This window comes from Tetrao urogallus, assembly GCF_951394365.1.
Source record: "Tetrao urogallus genome assembly, chromosome: 6".
NCBI classification, from domain to species: Eukaryota; Metazoa; Chordata; class Aves; order Galliformes; family Phasianidae; genus Tetrao; species Tetrao urogallus.
The window spans coordinates 22,518,687-22,536,994 of NC_136819.1; the positions used below are offsets into that span (position 1 = coordinate 22,518,687).

The window sequence follows — 18,308 nt, forward strand, 5'->3', positions numbered from 1 at the left end:
AACTTGTCCTGTCCCTACCATCCACCAGAAAATAGGATATATAAACAGGAGAACTCAATTTTGTCCGGACAAAATTTCCTATATGCAAGGACATGCTCCTTTTTGTTAAGTGCTACGTTGGCTCCTAAATGTTCAAAGATTATTTGGCATCTTTTCTGCCAGAGGTACTAGCTTTTCTGCACACTGTAAAATTATGTATTATTTTTTGCAATATCTTGACAGATAAATTTTTTTTGTCTAGTGAAAACATGGATGTTGATAATTCCTTCCCCATGAATAATACATTTATGAAAACACTGAAATATTGAATCTGAAACGCATGGACAAATGGAAGCTGATAGGATCTCCAGGATGGGCAGCAGGCACAATGTGTCAGTCAGCATTCCCCCTTGTTCTGTTGTGCGTGCTTTGCCAGTTGTAGCATTTACATCCACATTCTTCATCGTAACAGCGATCTCCCTCCTCATCACTGGTGTTAGCATATGGAAAAGGTGGCATGCAGCAATCCGTCTTACAAAGTACTTAATATGTCAGTGTTAGCACATCCAGCACAGCACGTGCAGCATCCCTCTTGCCAGTCCCATTCCCTCACTCCCTCCTGAGCACAGGCAGTTAATTAATCAGTCACCTGGGAGGCTGTAGCATTTTCCCAGCAACAACCTACAAAGATGCTAAGTTTACTGATCTTCCCAAGTTTAACCCCTTGTTTCATTCCCTCAGTATCTCTGATCTCTCCTTTTGTTCCTGGACGGGTTTTCCCTCAGGGTAGTCTGACCTTTACTTTTTTTCCCCTAAATTCTAATGCAAGTTAGCAGATTATACACAAGTCCCACTCTGTGGTGGTTTGTTTTTTTTAATACTTTTTGGAATACTGAGACATCTGGAATCAAGGACATCTACTTTGTCCTTGGATTGAGGGAGAAGCCTGGAGAACTTCACCAGGATCACAGACCAGATCTGCACTACTTTGCTTCAGCGCAAAGAAGATTTTCATCACTGTCCTGCCCAAATACAAAGAGAGGCATTTAGCATTGTTTAGTGCAAATATTTATGCACATAGAGAAACACAAAGACTGCCCACGTCGGCACGATTAGCATGCTGACTGTGCCTACTTAATCTGTTCTTTCATGGAGACAAGGGCCGTGAGCTGCCCTGCTTCTGGCATCCAGGGCATACTGTACTGCAGCAAGAGAGGCAACAAGCAGTATTCTGCTGTGCTGCCTCCCTGTCGGGTAATGATAGTTTAGCCCTGGGTTTTGTCAGCTCAGACTCTCCTAAAATAGACGACGGTGTGTGACTGTGAACTTTCATCAAGCACCTAATAATAATCCCTGACAGTGCGTTTCAGTTGATGTTTCCATGTGACTCCTACCCTCAGCTGGGTTTCATCTTCTGAAAAACAGGTGGAAAGCTCTCTCCCACTGTGCTACTTCTTGGTTCTTTCTTGGTTCATTTACCAGCAAGGGTAACTCCTCCATGCATGGAAAATATACACTGACACAAAACAAGGATGTATCAGAGAGCCGATAATTCTCCAGGTATAGAACATTCAGCAAATATTTCACCAAGCTTTGCTGCAATAAAGAGGCCATGGCAAGATGCTGCTGTGACAAGAGACCTCCTCCAAGCATGTCTTGCCAGGTCTGCTTTTTGATTCTTGCATGCAGTTCTGCAGAAGTAAACTCAGTAAGCGGTGGTCTGTTAATCATTCTATAGCTGGGGGAATGAAAAACACTGCTTGGCCTTCTCAGGATGTCTGCTCAGGGAAGATGCAGACATGACTTCACTGAATAGTGATTTTTCACGTGTTCCAAAGTAGCAGAATACTGTCACAGCCTTCTGTGCTGTGCATGAGATACAGAACAAGTCACCCACCATCTGAAATCCAACCAGTACAGAACTGTGAAAAGGTCTCCAGGTGCAAGGTCTTCTCATGTGGTATCAGTCAAATTGAGTACTTAAGGAAATACCCTACAAGAAACATACAAAGTGCATCACAGTAACAAAACATGAGGTTGATCCAGGTTCAGAGAGCAGTGTGAATGACAGTGTGGAGACAGGGGATGCCATAGATCACAGTGACAGCAGCAGTGCAGCACTGGGAGATGCCCTGGGGCTAAATAGGTTGTTGAGGCTACAAGAGAAATTTGCTTCCTGCTTGGATCCCCATTGGCTAGGGGTGATATTTTGAGCCCTGTCAGGGCAGGCCCTGCTGGTATATCTAGCAGCAGCACTCCTGAACTGATAGAGATTAGGACAAGCATTGAAGGTCTGTCAGGGTTGGAGAATGAGTCTGAAAATGCTCCTAATCTTCATTGCATTTCTGCTTGCCTCTGTACTGGGCTTCCCTATTCAGGTGAGAGAAGTTCCAGGCAGCCCTGCTCTTTCCTCTACTTGACTTGCTTTTCCTGGAGTTAAGCTGTGGAAACACATTTTGATAAATTTCTGATAACTAAAATGCCAGAAATATAAATGAAGTTAATCTATTTCTTTTGTTCTGCTTTTTCTGATCTGATTTTGATGCTATTGTTGCTGTCCTCATGAGCCAAAGAAAATTAACATCTTTTACTTATTGATTTTTTTCAGGACAACTATGAAAACAGCACAGCAAGTAAGTAGAATTTCTACTGATTTTAAAGACGAGTGTTAATTATTGACTTTGTGTCAAATAAATTACATAGCAGCAATTTGGGATTTTGGTCATTATCTGATGCAAGTAATGTAGTTTTGGTGATAGCTTCAGGTATATAATTTTTACAAGCTTGAAGTGTGACTACAGTCTTTATACTGGCAGGAATAACCAGCCCACTAATCTGCATTATATAAGGGATTTTGTGAAAGTATGGTTTTCTTTTTGCCTACTTACTAAGGTATATATTTTAGAGAGTTATTATTACTGATTGTATGGCTTCCCAGTGTCTTCATGGAGTGAACAAACAAATAACAGCTGAAATAAGGAGAAATTAAGATATGTTTAAGGCAGAGCTTCCACAAGGTAGGAAAAGTTTAGGCTGTCACGTCTCAACGGTTCTAGCAGTAATGCTAGACAGAAGGATCTGTCTGGGTGCAGCAGAAGAAAAGATACGAAGGAAAATCTATGCTGCTCTTAGTACATGAGGAACAGAGAAAAGAAGGTGAGGTCTGTGCTGTGGAGAGAACCACATGTCCTGCAGTTGCCATTCTGTGCAGTGTAGTAGGTTCTGAAATGAATGACAGGCTGTGTTGTGGTGCTGCTGGTTTTGTGGTTACACATAAATGTGCTACTGTGAGCTGCTTGGCTGAAACACGGTGCTGGCAAAGAGGCCACAGGAAAGAGGAAAAAAAGACACAGTGATGAAAGTATCTGCATGTCATAAGTGATGTGCGTGTTGTGGTAGACAAAACTGTCGACAAATTGATTTTACTGATAGCAGAGGGAGTTGAAAGTTCTGAGTCAGTGAAGACTCAGAGCTGTGTGAGTGCCTCCTACTGTGTTCCTCAGCTGCAGAGGATTGAACAGAAACTTTGACTTCACTTTGTCAAAACACGTAACAATGAAAAAAGAATCAGAGGGGTATAAAAGATATATAAGTTTAAATTTCATCAATGTGTGGTAAATACAGGCAAACACATAAGACCAATTTGCTGGTGAGTGGCAGCTGTAGAGCACATAATAGCAGCAACTTTCTTGTTCCTAATTTACTTTTGGGCTGAATGCACATGACTTCCAACAGATGCGCTTTACACTTACTTTCTGGATGTGGTTTGTTAGGTTAAATTAGATGTGATTTTAAACACTTGAAAATTCAATTTTCATGTTGAATTTTGGAAAAGACTTAGCTATTCATTTGCCTTCTTGCCTGCCTTGGTGCAGCAGTAAAAGAAAGGGACATCAGGTGTCAGAGAAAGCTTTGCATTGTACTGTGACAGAAAACAAATAGTACAAGCTTAACAGAACAGCTTTTGTCAATTTGCAAAATAGAATGGGATCATTGCAGATTTTCAGAGCAGGTCAATGGAAATATACCTGTAGGTAGACCTTAATAGGACCAAAAAACTGTCAGATGCAGGGGTGATATGTAGCGAGAGGCAGACTTGCTTGACATATTCAGAAGAAGTAAGTGGCTAATGAAAAGTGGCTGGTGCTTCTTTTGAGATGTCACTTATGACATGGAAGAAAAGAGATGTAAATTTTACTGTTCAGCAGATTTGGAGCCAATCTACATCTATTCTGAATAGTAGAAACCCTCTTAGTACATTTGGACAATAACCACCTAGATCAATGGGAGCTGTGAAAAGGGAAAGGTGCTGCAAGATGTGAGGGCTGTACCTTCTGTTGAAAACACATGGTCACAAAGTCAAGCAACATGGATGGGCTTAGAAATATGCAAATTGTTTGCATAACTGTGGTGTTGGGAGGGGAGATAAAAATAATGGTTTTAAATTTAGACAAAGAAGACTACAATTATTAGCAACATGGAAGAGGTACTAGAAAGATTTGTGGCATATCCATCATACTTAAGAACAGGTCAAGCAAACAGTGGTCAAGAGTAACATAGATAAAACCACTTCTGCCTTAGGGAAACTAGACAAACTGGATGACCTTCAGAGAATCTTTCCATTTCTGTACTTTTATGATGCTGTAACAAAGAATTTTCTGCTCAGAAATCTATATATCAGATTTTCCTTTCCGTGTTGGTATCTAGAAACCAATTTTTAGCAGAATTCAAAAGATGCCACACTAGAAAAATATCTTAGAAATAAGGATGGTTCCAAGGTGCTGCCAGATGCATCCTGAAGTCAGGATTATTTGCCTAGCACTAAATGATAGCCTTCATTCAATTTCATAATTTTATCCTTTGGCTCTCTGAAACCAGAGAAGACTGCTGGGCTGTTATTCCGCGTGTTTTCCAGTGAAATCTGGGGACAAAGCATATTTGTTCCAAATTTCCTCTGTCATTTTTCACTCTGAAGCTGACAAAATGCTTTGCGGATTTCTTAGATGATAAATAATCACGATTCTGTACTGCTAGGAATTTTCACAGATGTTTGTCAAAATCTCAATTTAATTTCTGTGCATATATTTATCAGTTAGTGCAACTAGCTTCAAGCCCTTCAAGCAGTGGCACCTGCCAAAGGCATTCCATTGTCTGAGGAGCCTATAACATTGAAGTTGCATTCAGAATCTAATTTGTCCCTTGTCTTTTTCTTCCTTTCTCTTAGCAGCAACAGAATCTACTCAGGTAAGGACAGCTAGATCAGCTCCTTTGTTCACTTTGGTGTCCAGTATTGATTTCAAGACTCATCTACTCCATCCATATCGCCATCTCAGCAGGAAAGTCTTCTCAGATAAAAAGTATCAGAGTGCTTGGTTTCCTTCCCTATCCCATTCATTGCTTCACAATACCCAAATACAGACACAATCCCAGGAAGACTTTGCCTCTTCTGGAGTTATAGAGAAAACTCAAATCTGCTTTTAATTTCTGCCAGGCAGTGGAAGCATGGCAATTTGTTTTGCTACCAACGTTACCTCCCCAAGCTAGGCTTCAGCGTACAGTCCCCTACAAGCAGTAGATGCTATGGCCAATCACAAACGTGGGACGATGTCATGGGGATTTCATCAGAGAAGTCATCAATTTTGCACTCTTACTAGCTGGGAGATGAATGAAGCTAGAAGCTCTGAAACATGCTACATGCTTTAAAATGTATTTCATGAGTCTCCAGTTTTCCTCATGATATCTATACGAAAAGACAGCAAAGAAAAATATCTACCACAACATGGTAGTACTTAGCTTACCCATGATACAGTAAATAACTCAAAACTGCAGAGGTGCTTAAAATAGTTACCCTTCTGTTGCCTTGCTTTTTTTTTTTTTTTTTTTTCTAATTTATGTAATAATATCAGCTGTGAGACAAAACTAATGTATTGTCCTTGTAGGTTACTACAGAAGAGGATATGTACGGTATGTATTATTACATCTCTATGTACATAAGTACTTGCTAGAGTATACCAGTTGTTAACTACCTAATTACTATAGAAAATAGCACATGCTTAACACAAGTTAATCTCGGGGAAGAAATTTTAAATGAATGCACTCACCAGAGTATTTAATACAAAGCAGAGTCCTTTGATTGTAGCCAGTTTTTTGGCTCAGCTGAAAATCTGTTAATTTTTCTAAAAATGTCTCTGTGTAGATAGTAACTTAAATAACTTCTGAAAGTAACAGCATCTGCCTGTGCTGTTTCTTGATGTCAAGGCTCAAAGAAAGGCACTCAGACTCAGCTGATTTTATTCACTACAGAGCCCATAAGTCCCTGATGTTGAGCTTATGTGGGGACAACAGTCTCATTCATGAAATAGGAATTCAGTTCTGATTTCTCTGACTTCAAGAGTTTTTCAAGAGCAGCATACCCAACAGTAAGGAGCAGGACTACTCTCCATCCATATTTATTGTGATGTGTTAGTGGGTTGTTTGTGGAGCATGCATGCAGGATGGCTGTGCTTATTGAATGCCAGGAAGAAGATGTGTAGACAAGAAGAATTGCCAGCTGGCCTCCTATACAGGATGAAACAGGCTTAAGAAGAGCCAAAAAACAAGTATTTAAAATACAATGACTAAGTAACAAAGGTAGAGAGAAGGATTGATTGAAAGGAAATTGTTCTTGGTATTAGATGAATGCCGAGATAGCCACAGCTGTTGGGAGGTTCACAAGGTCGTATCACTGAGCAAAGATGTACATGACTGAACACCGTGCCAACACATAAATAGGCTCAGTGAGTTTCAATACATCACTGTAATCAGGACCGGAACAAGAGGAGTTCCTGGAAACTCATCAGGTTAAAAATGAGGATTCAGGTTTTCCTTGAGAATTAGAGAGTGATACTTTATATTTTCTACACAGACTCTCCATCGCCAACAGAGATAGACTCTGAAGATGAAGTTATTTTTAACAGAATTTTGGAAGTTAACAAAGGTAATGCCATCACAGTTCTGCTTATACATGGCCTTTCTGCTGATTTGGGGGAGGCAACAGGGAAGGTACGATGTCTTAGCACAGTAAGCGCAAACATTTTTTCTGTCTTATACATACATAAGAAACCCTCAGAGACTGGCCACAGGGAGCACCTTGTCTGGGTTCTGCTGAAGGCCTAGGTACTTCAAATGTCTTCTCAATATTGAAGATGATATCAGGTGTGAAGGCAGCTGAGCTATACAAGCAGCTTCTCCAGCTTTAGTCCTCAACATCTTGGTCTTTCTATGGACACAAAATGAGAAACTGGATAATTGGATGCTTTGTTATTTAACTGCCCGAGTGCAAGCATCACTTGCATTCAGTTACCATATCACTTTGCCTTACAGACTCCTACATAAGCAATAGTCAATTTGTCAATTTCAAGCCTCCTGCCCTAGATATTCTGCACCTTCATTCTTATTCACCACTTCCTATCAGCTTTGCTTTTTCACACTTCGGGGGGGGGGATAATGTCATTCTTGAAACTTTATTTCTGCCTGTAGTAACAGACTTTCCTACAGTTTTCTACAAATATTACTCCTTTCAATTTGTCCCTCCCCATCAGGCCTCTTAGCTAAGAACAGTGTAGGGAAGTAGGTAACGTCCACCTAGCTAAATAGTCCACTCACTTCCCATGCTGAACAGGAGCAGATATGAAGGAAAAATATGAAGGAGCACAAGTAGAATGATACTTTTTCAAATATGCCCTAGACAGCTCCCAGCAATCTGTGGCTCAGGTATTTCCATCCCTTCTTTTTCACCACAGACAGCTCTCAGTACTTGCAAGAAGGTGACATAGTCCCTCGAAGGAGCCGCAGTGCCATCAACTGTCGCAATTGCTATTGGCCTCAGTCCAGGGATGGGATTGTTCGCATTCCCTATGTCTTGGATCCTACTTATGGTGGGTATAAATTTCATTGCATTCTTTCTTCTCTCTCCCCCCCCCTTTTTTTTTTTTTAATTATTATTATTTTTTAATGGATTTTGTCCAATAAGCATTAGATAGAAACCTACTTCCAGTGGCCATATAGTCGATGAAATCTATTCTAAGGATTCATTTCTGCTATGCAAGTACAGATCAATTGTAAATTACAAAAAATCAACAGATCAAATTTCCTTGAGCAGTTGGCATCCTTAATGTTTTGAGTACGATCTCTTAGAGATAACATTAATCACATTCTCTAATTGTATCTTCAGAACACCTGCCTTTATAAGATTCATGATATTTGCAATGTGGTTTGAATAGCCTAGTTTTTATTAGCAAAATATCTTCCTACATCTGCCTCTAAATGAACAGAAGTAGCAATAATTGTTGTTACAATTTAAACCAAGAAGTTAAGAATAAAACGTTCCCACTTGAATCCTTTTGGACGCTAATCTGCAAAAGGAGAATCTCATGCCAGGTTAACTGAAATGAAATAAATTGCTGAGCAAGAAGCAAGAAAGAGCCTAGTCCAGCTTATGTCCCTCATCTACCCTGTTTTTGTGCATCCGTATTTTAATGGCACTTGTTATTGTTGAGTGACCGCCCCTCCCCCCTCCCCCCCCCCCAAATTAACCTTTTCTTCTCCAGAGGAGAACCATGTGAAAGGGATTCATGAAGCCATGGCAGAATTTGAAACACTGACTTGTATTAATTTTGTGAAGCGCAAGACAGAACGTGACTACCTCATCATTAGATCTGCTGATGGGTGAGTTGAAAGATAAATGAGCAAGTTATTCCTACAAAGCTGATTCCTCACTATTCACATCTTGTGTGACCTTGAAGAGGAAAAAGGTGTGGATATAGACAAGAATCTTTGTTTTATAACAGTGCAAGGTATCCTGCAAGTTCAAAGACACAACTGTTACATCAGTGACTCAGAAGTGACTGATGATTAAAAAAAAAAAAAAGCCTTGAGATGGAGAGTGTATCTTATGTTGCATATACATATTACACCACACAGAAAATATCCACTTGAGAACAATATGTAACAGGTTATAACAGTAGTCCTCACTTGTGCAGACAAGATCAATTGTGACTTAAAAAATAAAGAGTTCTCTGAATCAGAGTTGATTGTTAGGATCAGAATTTGATCCTGTGGGAGAACTGTTCAACATATGCCAACTTTAAAGTGCTATTCTTAACTCCAGTTCTAATACAGGATTCAATCATTTGGATAAAAATGTTTTTATCTAGGCAGTTAAAATCACTATGTACAGAAAGCTAGCATGCAGGAGCCTCTTTGCTAATGAAAGTCTTCCAGGAGACCTTAATGATGACCATAAATAGTTGACATTTTCTACATCATGGCCAGTTTTGCCTTTTCGTAGACACTATCCCAGGGGACAGAATGCAATCCTTCCACTCCCACATCACATGAGGCAAGGCTCACGTGAAGCAAAGTTCTCCGTACTGTCCCTTTGCCTGTCTGATAATAAAAATCCTGTAAGTCTTCTGCTGGTGTTCAATCTCAGATGCTGGTCCAACTATGGAAAAGTAGGAGGTGGGCAGACGGTATCTGTGATGAAAGGAGGCTGCATGTGGAAAGGAATTATTCAGCACGAATTGGACCACGCTCTGGGATTTTTGCATGAGCATTCTCGAAGTGACAGGGACAGATATGTAAGGATCATGTGGGAGTACATCAGCCCAGGTAAGTGCTTCTGACTTCCTCTATGTAGGGGCAGATATATCATCCTGTTCCCAGCTCTTCCTTATTCCCTAAAGTGAGTGAATAAGAAGCATACACTAATACAGTACCTTATGTTACAGCTGACAGACCAGACTTCAAGAAATTTGAAAACTCCAACAATCTAGGCCTTCCTTATGACTATTCTTCAGTAATGCACTATGGCCCGTGAGTAGCAATATGATGTTGCTTTTGTTGGAACTCAAATCTTGCATTAGAACTCTTATAGCACTCTTCCAACTAGTAGAACATTGTGAGTCAATTCAGTTCGTCCATTCCTCAAGGTTAAATGATTATCCTTTAATTTTCTTTATGGAATCATTCACAGCTGAACTTGGGGGTAAAGAAAGGCATCAGCTTACTGATGGGCACCTTAATCAAACCTAATTGGATAGCAGTTAGAACCACAGCAACAACCAAGATAGAAGCATCAGAAGCTCCCTTTGCTATTTGGGGAAAAAAAAAAAAAAAAAAAAAAAAAAAAAGAGTTAGATAGCTAAGAAGACTGCCTGCTAGCCATCAGTCATAGATAGGTGTGTATGGAAGAACTGTCTTTTTCCTCTGATTCATACAACTGCTATTTTCCCTCTATAAGACACAGATTGTGCTATTAAATCCTGAAAAATGCTGTTTTACTTGAAGAACAATTTTTTTATTATTATTATTATTTATTTTTATCTTATTTTTTATTTTTCCCAGACACACATTCACTAATACCACTGGAAAAGCAACAATTGTACCGGTTCCTGATGGATCAGTACATATTGGACAGAGGCTGGGGCTGAGCAACTTGGATGTGGCCAAAATCAACAGGCTTTACAATTGCAGTAAGTTCCTCAAAGCTGTCCTTTCACCTGAAGGTACTCAGCTCCTTGGTGGAGGTGTATGAGCAGTATGCAGTGGCAGCAGTTTATCATCAAATACTATGAGATTACTCTCTAAATTCATGGTACCCATATGGTCACTATGGGAGAGAACGCAAAGGTCAAGCTGGAGAAATACTGTGATTAGTAAGGTACTATTTTCTACCTCAAAAATAAATGAAATACATTCACTGTTGCAATGCTGCAGCAATGACTTAACTGCATATCACTCTGTAAACTTCATGGAGTCCTTGGGTTTGTGAGGGCTCAGGAGACAGCTATAAACCCCTCAAAAAGTCAGACATCACTTTCCTTTGTTGCAGTTTGTATTTAAGACCCGAGTCAAACTTAAAGAGCCATAGCTCCTCTGAACTGAAACAGTTTCATATCTTGTGCATCTTTTAACCTAATAGTTTTCAAATATTTAAGCTGTCATTCTAGATGTCTATGTATTTTCCACTCCTTAATTTTAACTTCTGCTTGAAGAAATTCTCCTATACAATCAGAGAAATGTGAACATGAATGAATATTATTCCTTGCACAGAGGAAAGCACAAGTCCTCCTAAGTTTAGAACTCAAGTATTGTGGAGAAACCAAAGTTTTCTTGATTCTTCTTACACCACATTACTTCCTTATCCCAGTGGAAGACCACAAGAGCAAAGATAGCAAAATGAAGCCTTGGCATTCTTTAAAGAGGTGCAGAAAGGATACTTCATCCTGAGATCCCTTACTACACTATGCTCATTGATAAAGTTAATTTTTTTTCCGCATATGACTTCACTTCTCGTTTTGATAGAGATGCTTACATATTATATGAAAATTAGGACGTGATTTTTCATTTTAATCAAGATGTACTGATACCTTGAAATGAATGCTGCCATATCAGAAAATCATGACTTTTACATTTTGAAGATACTGTAATTTTAAATGGGTGGAAGTTTCTGCAAGCGTGGTACTGAGATAAATGCTTCTCCCTCAGGTCGCTGCAGCACTATTATTGATGCAGCGTTTGGGTCACTGAAATCTGCCAACTACCCAAGAAACTATTCAGATAACACCAACTGTGTCTGGCTTATCCGAACCCGATCCAGAAAGGTAATCATAAGTTAATAACGGTCTTGGTATATGACTGAACTTGTATCTTTCTTTGTAAGGCATTTTGCTTTTTTTTCTGCATACCAGTTTCCATATAACATTTTTTTCCATAAGAGAGATTTCAAACTAGTCTCTACTTTTCATGTCCTTAAGCCAGGTATGGGAAAAACAACTGCAGAGTTGTGATTTTGGAAAACCTCCATGCATTGGGCTTCAGGTTTGCAAAATCAAGACAAAGCAGTCTGAGCATGGGAGCATTCAGTCACAGGCTCATTAGATCTGAATCCTGCATCTTCAGGGGATGAGAGGCAAGTAGGGGCAATCAGTTTCAGTTTGGTTTTGGACGCAGCTTGGATTCTGTCTCATTTAGAGGACATTCAAACAAAGAAGTCACGTATGTGTGTATGACAGGCTTGTTTTTGATTGCCTTCCAGATTTCTCTGCACTTTCGTGCCTTCCAGCTGAGGACAACCAGAGGCTGTCAGGGTGATTATGTTAAAGTTTACGATGGATCCAGCAAGTATTCTGCAGTTCTAATGGACAAAACCTGTGGATCACAGATACCCACTGACATAGTTTCTTCTAGCAATCTTATGCTCATAGAGTTTGTCACAGATGGTGCTGATACAGCTTCTGGTTTCCAAGCCACCTTTACTTCTGGTAAGTCTGAGAACATGGAAAATGACAGAGAAAAAAAAAAACAAAAAACAAAAAACAGAAAAGCAAACAAACAAAAAAACCCACTGTCAAATCAGTAGGGGTTCTGTCTTTCTCTTTGCTAGTCTTTTGGGAAAACAGTGAAGAAATGATGTCTACAGGAACCATTATTTTCTGCCTTGCTTTTGACCTTATGGATCAGTACTACACTGATACCATTTATTCATTCAGGAAGTTGGGGCAATGCTTAGAGCAAATTGTCAGCCAAGTGATTTCCAGATTTCACAATTTGCCTTGTCTTTCAGATACACACTATTCCAAAGTATGCAACATTAGGGTCATGGTCACTTTAAAATTACTTATAGGGTTACTAGCACAGTAGAATGAGAATAAATCATAATGTAGAATTTAATTACATTGCTCTTCTGAAAAAGGTGCAGTTTTTAATCAAACAGTTCTAAGAGCAAGAAAGATTCATGGTGAACCAAGTCACTCAGCCCTGAAGCAAGGAGAGAGGAAGTATTTCCATGGCCAGGATCCACCTGAAACACATTCTTTTCAGTCCCATCTAATTAATAACTAGAGCCACAACTACACAATTCAGTTGCCACAGGCTGTCACATTAGTATGTGTCAGCTGGAATAAGGAAATGTCTCTGCACATTTCTATAGCCAACAGCAAACTATACATTCAGTAATGCAGGTTGGCTTCATTAGTTGAAGGAAAGCTCAGCAAGCTCATGACCTTGCATTTGTCATGGGCTAAGAACATCCATACAGAGAAATGCAGTAATTTAGGTGTATATCCAAACCTGAACAGCGGTACTGCCTCTGTAGTATCTATTTCTGTCAATTCTAGCTATAGGAAGGAAGAAAAACAAGAAAAATCTCCACACCGCTTTTATATATCATAGAGTAGAATAGAATCATAGAATGGCCTGGGTTGAAAAGGACCATAATCATCACCTAGTTTCAACCCCCCTGGTATGTGCAGGGTATCATCAGCTACAAAGTGATCGGGTTTTTGGATAAAATGTGATTTAACTTTTACATAATTCAGAGATTCTACTGTTTGTTCAGAGTGCTCTGAAAGCTAAATATTCTTTCATTTCACTTACAGCAAGGATCCAAAGAAGATTTAGCATCCACAACTGATTTAATGGAGAAGAATCTATTCTGTGAATATTGAAATTATGGATTTCCAACTCTGCTCCTATCTTGGCTTGGATCAGTATGCAATTTAATTCTATTAAGAATCAAATTCTTCATCTTCTTGGGAAAGTTTTTTCCCCAAGCCATATAAATGTATGAATTCTATACATCCTAGTGTATTATCCCTTTTGTCTGCACAATTAATTTATTACCTCTTTCTATTTAACAATTTAATTAAAAGCTTCATAAAAAAATAATCTGTTTCCATTTCTGTTTTCTGATTGTCCCTCAAACTATGCACAAGATCAATGGTATCTTATTTCTCAGACACCTTCATTCAGCCACACTGTTGCACACTCTTAAACGCCTCACTGATTTCATAATGAGTTTAGGCATTTGGCTGGAGAGAACATCTCCAACTTTACAAACACACGTTCTGTTCTCCGCAATCTTCAGCAGTAAAGAAGGTTTTAGTTACTGCCTTTTTTTCCCAGCCTGATATTCAAGCTTCCAAAAATGGCATCTCTCTTAAATGATCCTGTTATATCCTTAAATCACAAGAGACATGGACATGACAAAGTTGTTGCCATAAAGGACTGGTACATCCTCTTGTATAGTTCTGCTAGGCAGGGGCAAGCTAAAGGGAGCTTTTTATTCATAAGTCAGTTTTTAGTCCACGGACACATTTAAGCTCACAGGATGAGAGTAGACAAGACAGAGGAACCAGAGTTAATGTACAGCATCAGTTCTTCAGCAAATAAATTTGTGAGGCAAGAAAGTAAACTTCCCTTTTCTGACTACTCGAGGAAGACAGAGAACTATAAGATTGGCTGAGCTCCTGGAAAGCTCATTTCTTAGAATTTGCCTGTAATCACACTTTCAAAACGGCATTCATTTGACTGAGAAATCCCTGTCTTTTCCTAGCAGATCTGAGAGCAAAATATACCAATATTTCACTTTTACATGATAGACAGACTTAAAATATGGCCAACTCTATTTAATACTTGTAAGTTTAGGTCAGAAAAAAAAAAGGGGGGGGGGGGGGGGGAAGAAAGGATTCTTCCTTTGTTGTAACATTGGGAATCTTGGAATTTTTTTCAGCAGAAATGCATTTCTGCATTTCTGCAGAAGAGAACAGAGGGAAATCAATCTGAACCACAGAGTAAGGCTTGTATTGCAAATTACTGACTTATTTTTTATTTTGTTATAGGAGGCATCAAAAAGCCTGAATTTGCAAGAGTTTGCTCAAAGCTTGGTCAGTATAATATTTGATGAGTAATCAATCACTTGAGAAGAGAAACATTCATTGCATTGGACATTGCTTCCTTATCCACAGCAACAAATGGCTGTGTAAAAGGCTTTGAAGACAGTAATTTTGAGTTTGCTTTAGAACAGGTGCTTCTTCAGTTTTGCAGAGATTGCAACACAGGTTCAGCTTCCAGTTGTTCCAGTTATTAGCATTCAACTGTTGCTATCAACACATCAAATAAAGAGTAGTTCTTCTGAAATGCTGTAAAAAATTTGGTTCTAGAGAAAAATATTTTACAGTGATGATGCATGAGTCCCTGTGAAACAAAATGGAGGAAATGCTGCAAAACCTACAACTGGGTTAGTGAGAACAAATTGCATTAATTTTTATGTAGATAATGGCTATCTATATGATGGCTATCTGTATGATGGATATCTGATAATGGATATCTATATGATATCTATTTGTCTATAGATAAAGGGCTATCTATATGAATCTTCTAAGATATGAAATTGTTATGTATGGGAGTGTAGTCTTCTAAAAGTAAAGTCTCTGTCAAAATATGTATATATTTATATCAATATATATATACAATATATGTATTCTGATTTTTTCTGTATGAGCCTCTATAATGTTTTTTTGTTTGTTTGTTTGTTTGTTTGTTTACAGTAACATATTTATATATAGCTTCACAGAAATTTTTCATGGCTTGAATAAGATCTGGCAACAAACTTCTGAGAACAGAATGCCAGAAAAGGGAACATCTGCTTAAAGAAATCCTAGTACATGAAGAAGTTTGAAGAGCTTCCAAGACAAAGTGCCCACTTACTGGTTTATCAGCTTTTATGCAAGCTTCATGGAGCAAAATCTCTTTCTCCTGTCAGGAGTGACCTCCGCCTTCACTGAGCATGGACATTTATAACCTGTGCTGTGCTATTTACCCCTCCAGATTTAATGGTGGTGGAATTTCAATGGCTTTCAAAGAGGTCTGGCTTGTTTGTGAAGGTATTCACCATAAGGAAGCAAAGATGTGTTCCTAAGGTTTATGGACGAAACAGTATACTCCCCAGAGTCCCTCGTTTATTTGAGGAATTAAAACTTTCTGCAACTTGTAGACTGCTGGAAGAGGTTCAGAATATTTGTCTCATACCTAACCCTTACTTGCAGCTAGAAACCATCTTGTTCAGTATAACTCCATCAATTGCTACACAGCACTAGAGATACTGCATGACTCTCCTGATTTCTAGTTTTGGGGTGCTGATTCAGAGGAAAAAGTTCATGATTATTCCAGTTCTAGCCACTGATCAAGGCTAATTTGGGCATATAGAAGCCTCCACATGCACAATACCCACCATGGATGGGGAATATCTCTTTCAGGACACGAGTTCTTCTCCCAGATTACATCCATAGCAACCCAGCCAGGCCAGTCTTTGCGTAGAGATTCTTAACACAAATACAAAGATTGGTAGGAATGCTGTAGGGATGGAAATGTGCACGTGTGAGAAAGCCTGAGAGAAGCAGCAGAACAAGGGTTACAAGAACAGCCTGTATTGATAACAAGGGACACCATTCCCATGACGCTATTCCCATGACATTGCACCCAGGAGGATCATGGAGGAATGCATTGTTTCTGGCATCACCACAGGGCCTATCCTCACACAACAGCATAGACTTGCCAGAGAAACATCATACACCCTTATGCCAGCAGGCTTGCAGCTACTAAATGTACAATTCTTTTTCCTGTTACCCCAGCAGGAAAAAAGGCAAATCCTTCCAGCAGTTATAAACAACATTATTTGGACACTATGAGTCTTCTGTAGGGAGGTATAAGGCTGTAACTCCTGTGTTAATTTCAGTGGTCTGAACTCTTCTTCAGTAGGAACTATGCACACACGAGACAACTTCACCTTGAAGATCAGGACCCCCGTACTCAGTGCACAGTCTTGGGGCTCATCAGGCTGCCGTATGTCACACCACCCATGCTGGCAGGGATGATGCAGAGTGTTGGCTCTTCACCTGCATCCTCTACTTCTTTCTGTCCTGGAGTTCTTTCCCTATCCCTTTGCATGTCCTCATTCCCCTCCCACTTATCTCAAGTCATTCCTAGAATGGGGAGAAACAGAGAGGGAAAAGGCACGTTGCCTGCATTTGTATGTTTTATCCCTCTTTCTCAAAAGCTGTAAAACTAGTATTAGAAATAACACTCTTTATTCTTTTTTTTTTCCCTCTTGTTAATTATCACATTTTCTTTACTTGTACGTAGATAACCCCACAGATTTTATTCTTTTTATTTCTATATCTTGTAATTTTTGATAAGTTAAATCCATTTCATTTGATGTAACATATTGCACATTTTATTTTAGTCGTATTTTTTCACTGACTGTTGTCTCTGAAGTAAGGAACTTGGTAAATTTAGCATCTAGAAACAATGACAGCTAACACTGTTTGACCAAGAAGGGCTCCAACCGCAACAATCTACAAATTACAGCTGAAAAGTGTTGTATGAGCATAAATTTCTTATTTATGCATAACTGCCTGGAGCAACCATGAGAAAAATCATGTGCTGCCCTGTATTAATTCTTTTTGTATTTTAGTACATATTAAATTTACTACTTAATCAACATACTGCAATTTTACATTATCTTGACTGAACCGCAGCTCAATTTTCAAAAAGCAGTCAATCTCAATGAAATAAAAAATGATGAGTATCCATCTCCTGGAAGCATAAAATGACCATTCTGCACAAAAAAAAGATGTTTTGGAGAACACTATTTCTTTTTTAATAAATTGAAAACTTGGTTTCTGGCTACCAGAACAATGGATACAATTTTAAATCCTTTTTCTGTCTTTTTGGAGGGTGTGCAGATGACAATAATAGGGAATATGGAGCAATGTACGTATTGAAGATGTTGTCTTAAATATAAAACTGTATGAAGTGTTACTTATATAGAGTAACACTATATATAGATAAATATCTATTTTCCTAAAAAGATCAAATGAAAATTAACCAGCTACAGACATTCCAATCAATACTCAAAGGAGGCATCCACTCTGATGACCATTTTTGCACGTAAAACTGAAGTTAAAACAAGATCCATCCAGTTGTGTTTTAGGATAGACCTAAATATAGTTATCATCTTGTTTCCATCACACCAGACTGATGCTATACTGGACAATGCTTGCCCCGCAGGCATCTGCACCATAGAAATGATGTTCTGTGTAGCCAACTACTTTTTCCGACTGCAGCTCCGCTTGGAGGCAGCTGAGGGCTCCACTTTCCCTCTCACGCTGTGGTTATAAGGTAACATCCACTTTCAGAGCAACACTTTCACTTCTGACCCGAGTTTCTAATTCGCACTTGGTACAACATAAACTACGTGGTGCTCAAGCTTACTGCTGGATCTAAGTGAGTCCTATGGAATACAGTCTAATCCGAACATATTAACTACTTTCAGACAGATGACTTTCAGACAGATGTCAATCTTTTTCTCAATGGACAGCACAGTTTCTCAGGGCTGTCCTGACTCTGATGCTGTGTTGCTGAACCCTCACACACCGCCTTTACACCGCGATTCCCTCATCAGTCCTACGCCGAATTCTTCCACCCATAAGCCAAATCCTCCATTC

General features: G+C 39.1%; 1 protein-coding gene across 1 annotated transcript; it reads left to right on the plus strand.

Annotated features, from left to right (window-relative positions):
* Positions 1–2,288: 2,288 nt before the first annotated feature.
* LOC306947970 (astacin-like metalloendopeptidase) lies at positions 2,289–17,981 on the plus strand (the record flags this gene model as incomplete). The annotated part of the gene is made up of 13 exons (XM_079537432.1): positions 2,289–2,357; positions 2,588–2,612; positions 5,207–5,223; positions 5,919–5,943; positions 6,884–6,955; positions 7,761–7,895; positions 8,568–8,685; positions 9,452–9,630; positions 9,750–9,834; positions 10,366–10,493; positions 11,509–11,624; positions 12,059–12,284; positions 17,872–17,981. The coding sequence occupies 13 exons, from the start codon at positions 2,289–2,291 to the stop codon at positions 17,979–17,981; spliced, it is 1,305 nt and encodes a 434-aa protein (XP_079393558.1).
* Positions 17,982–18,308: the final 327 nt, after the last annotated feature.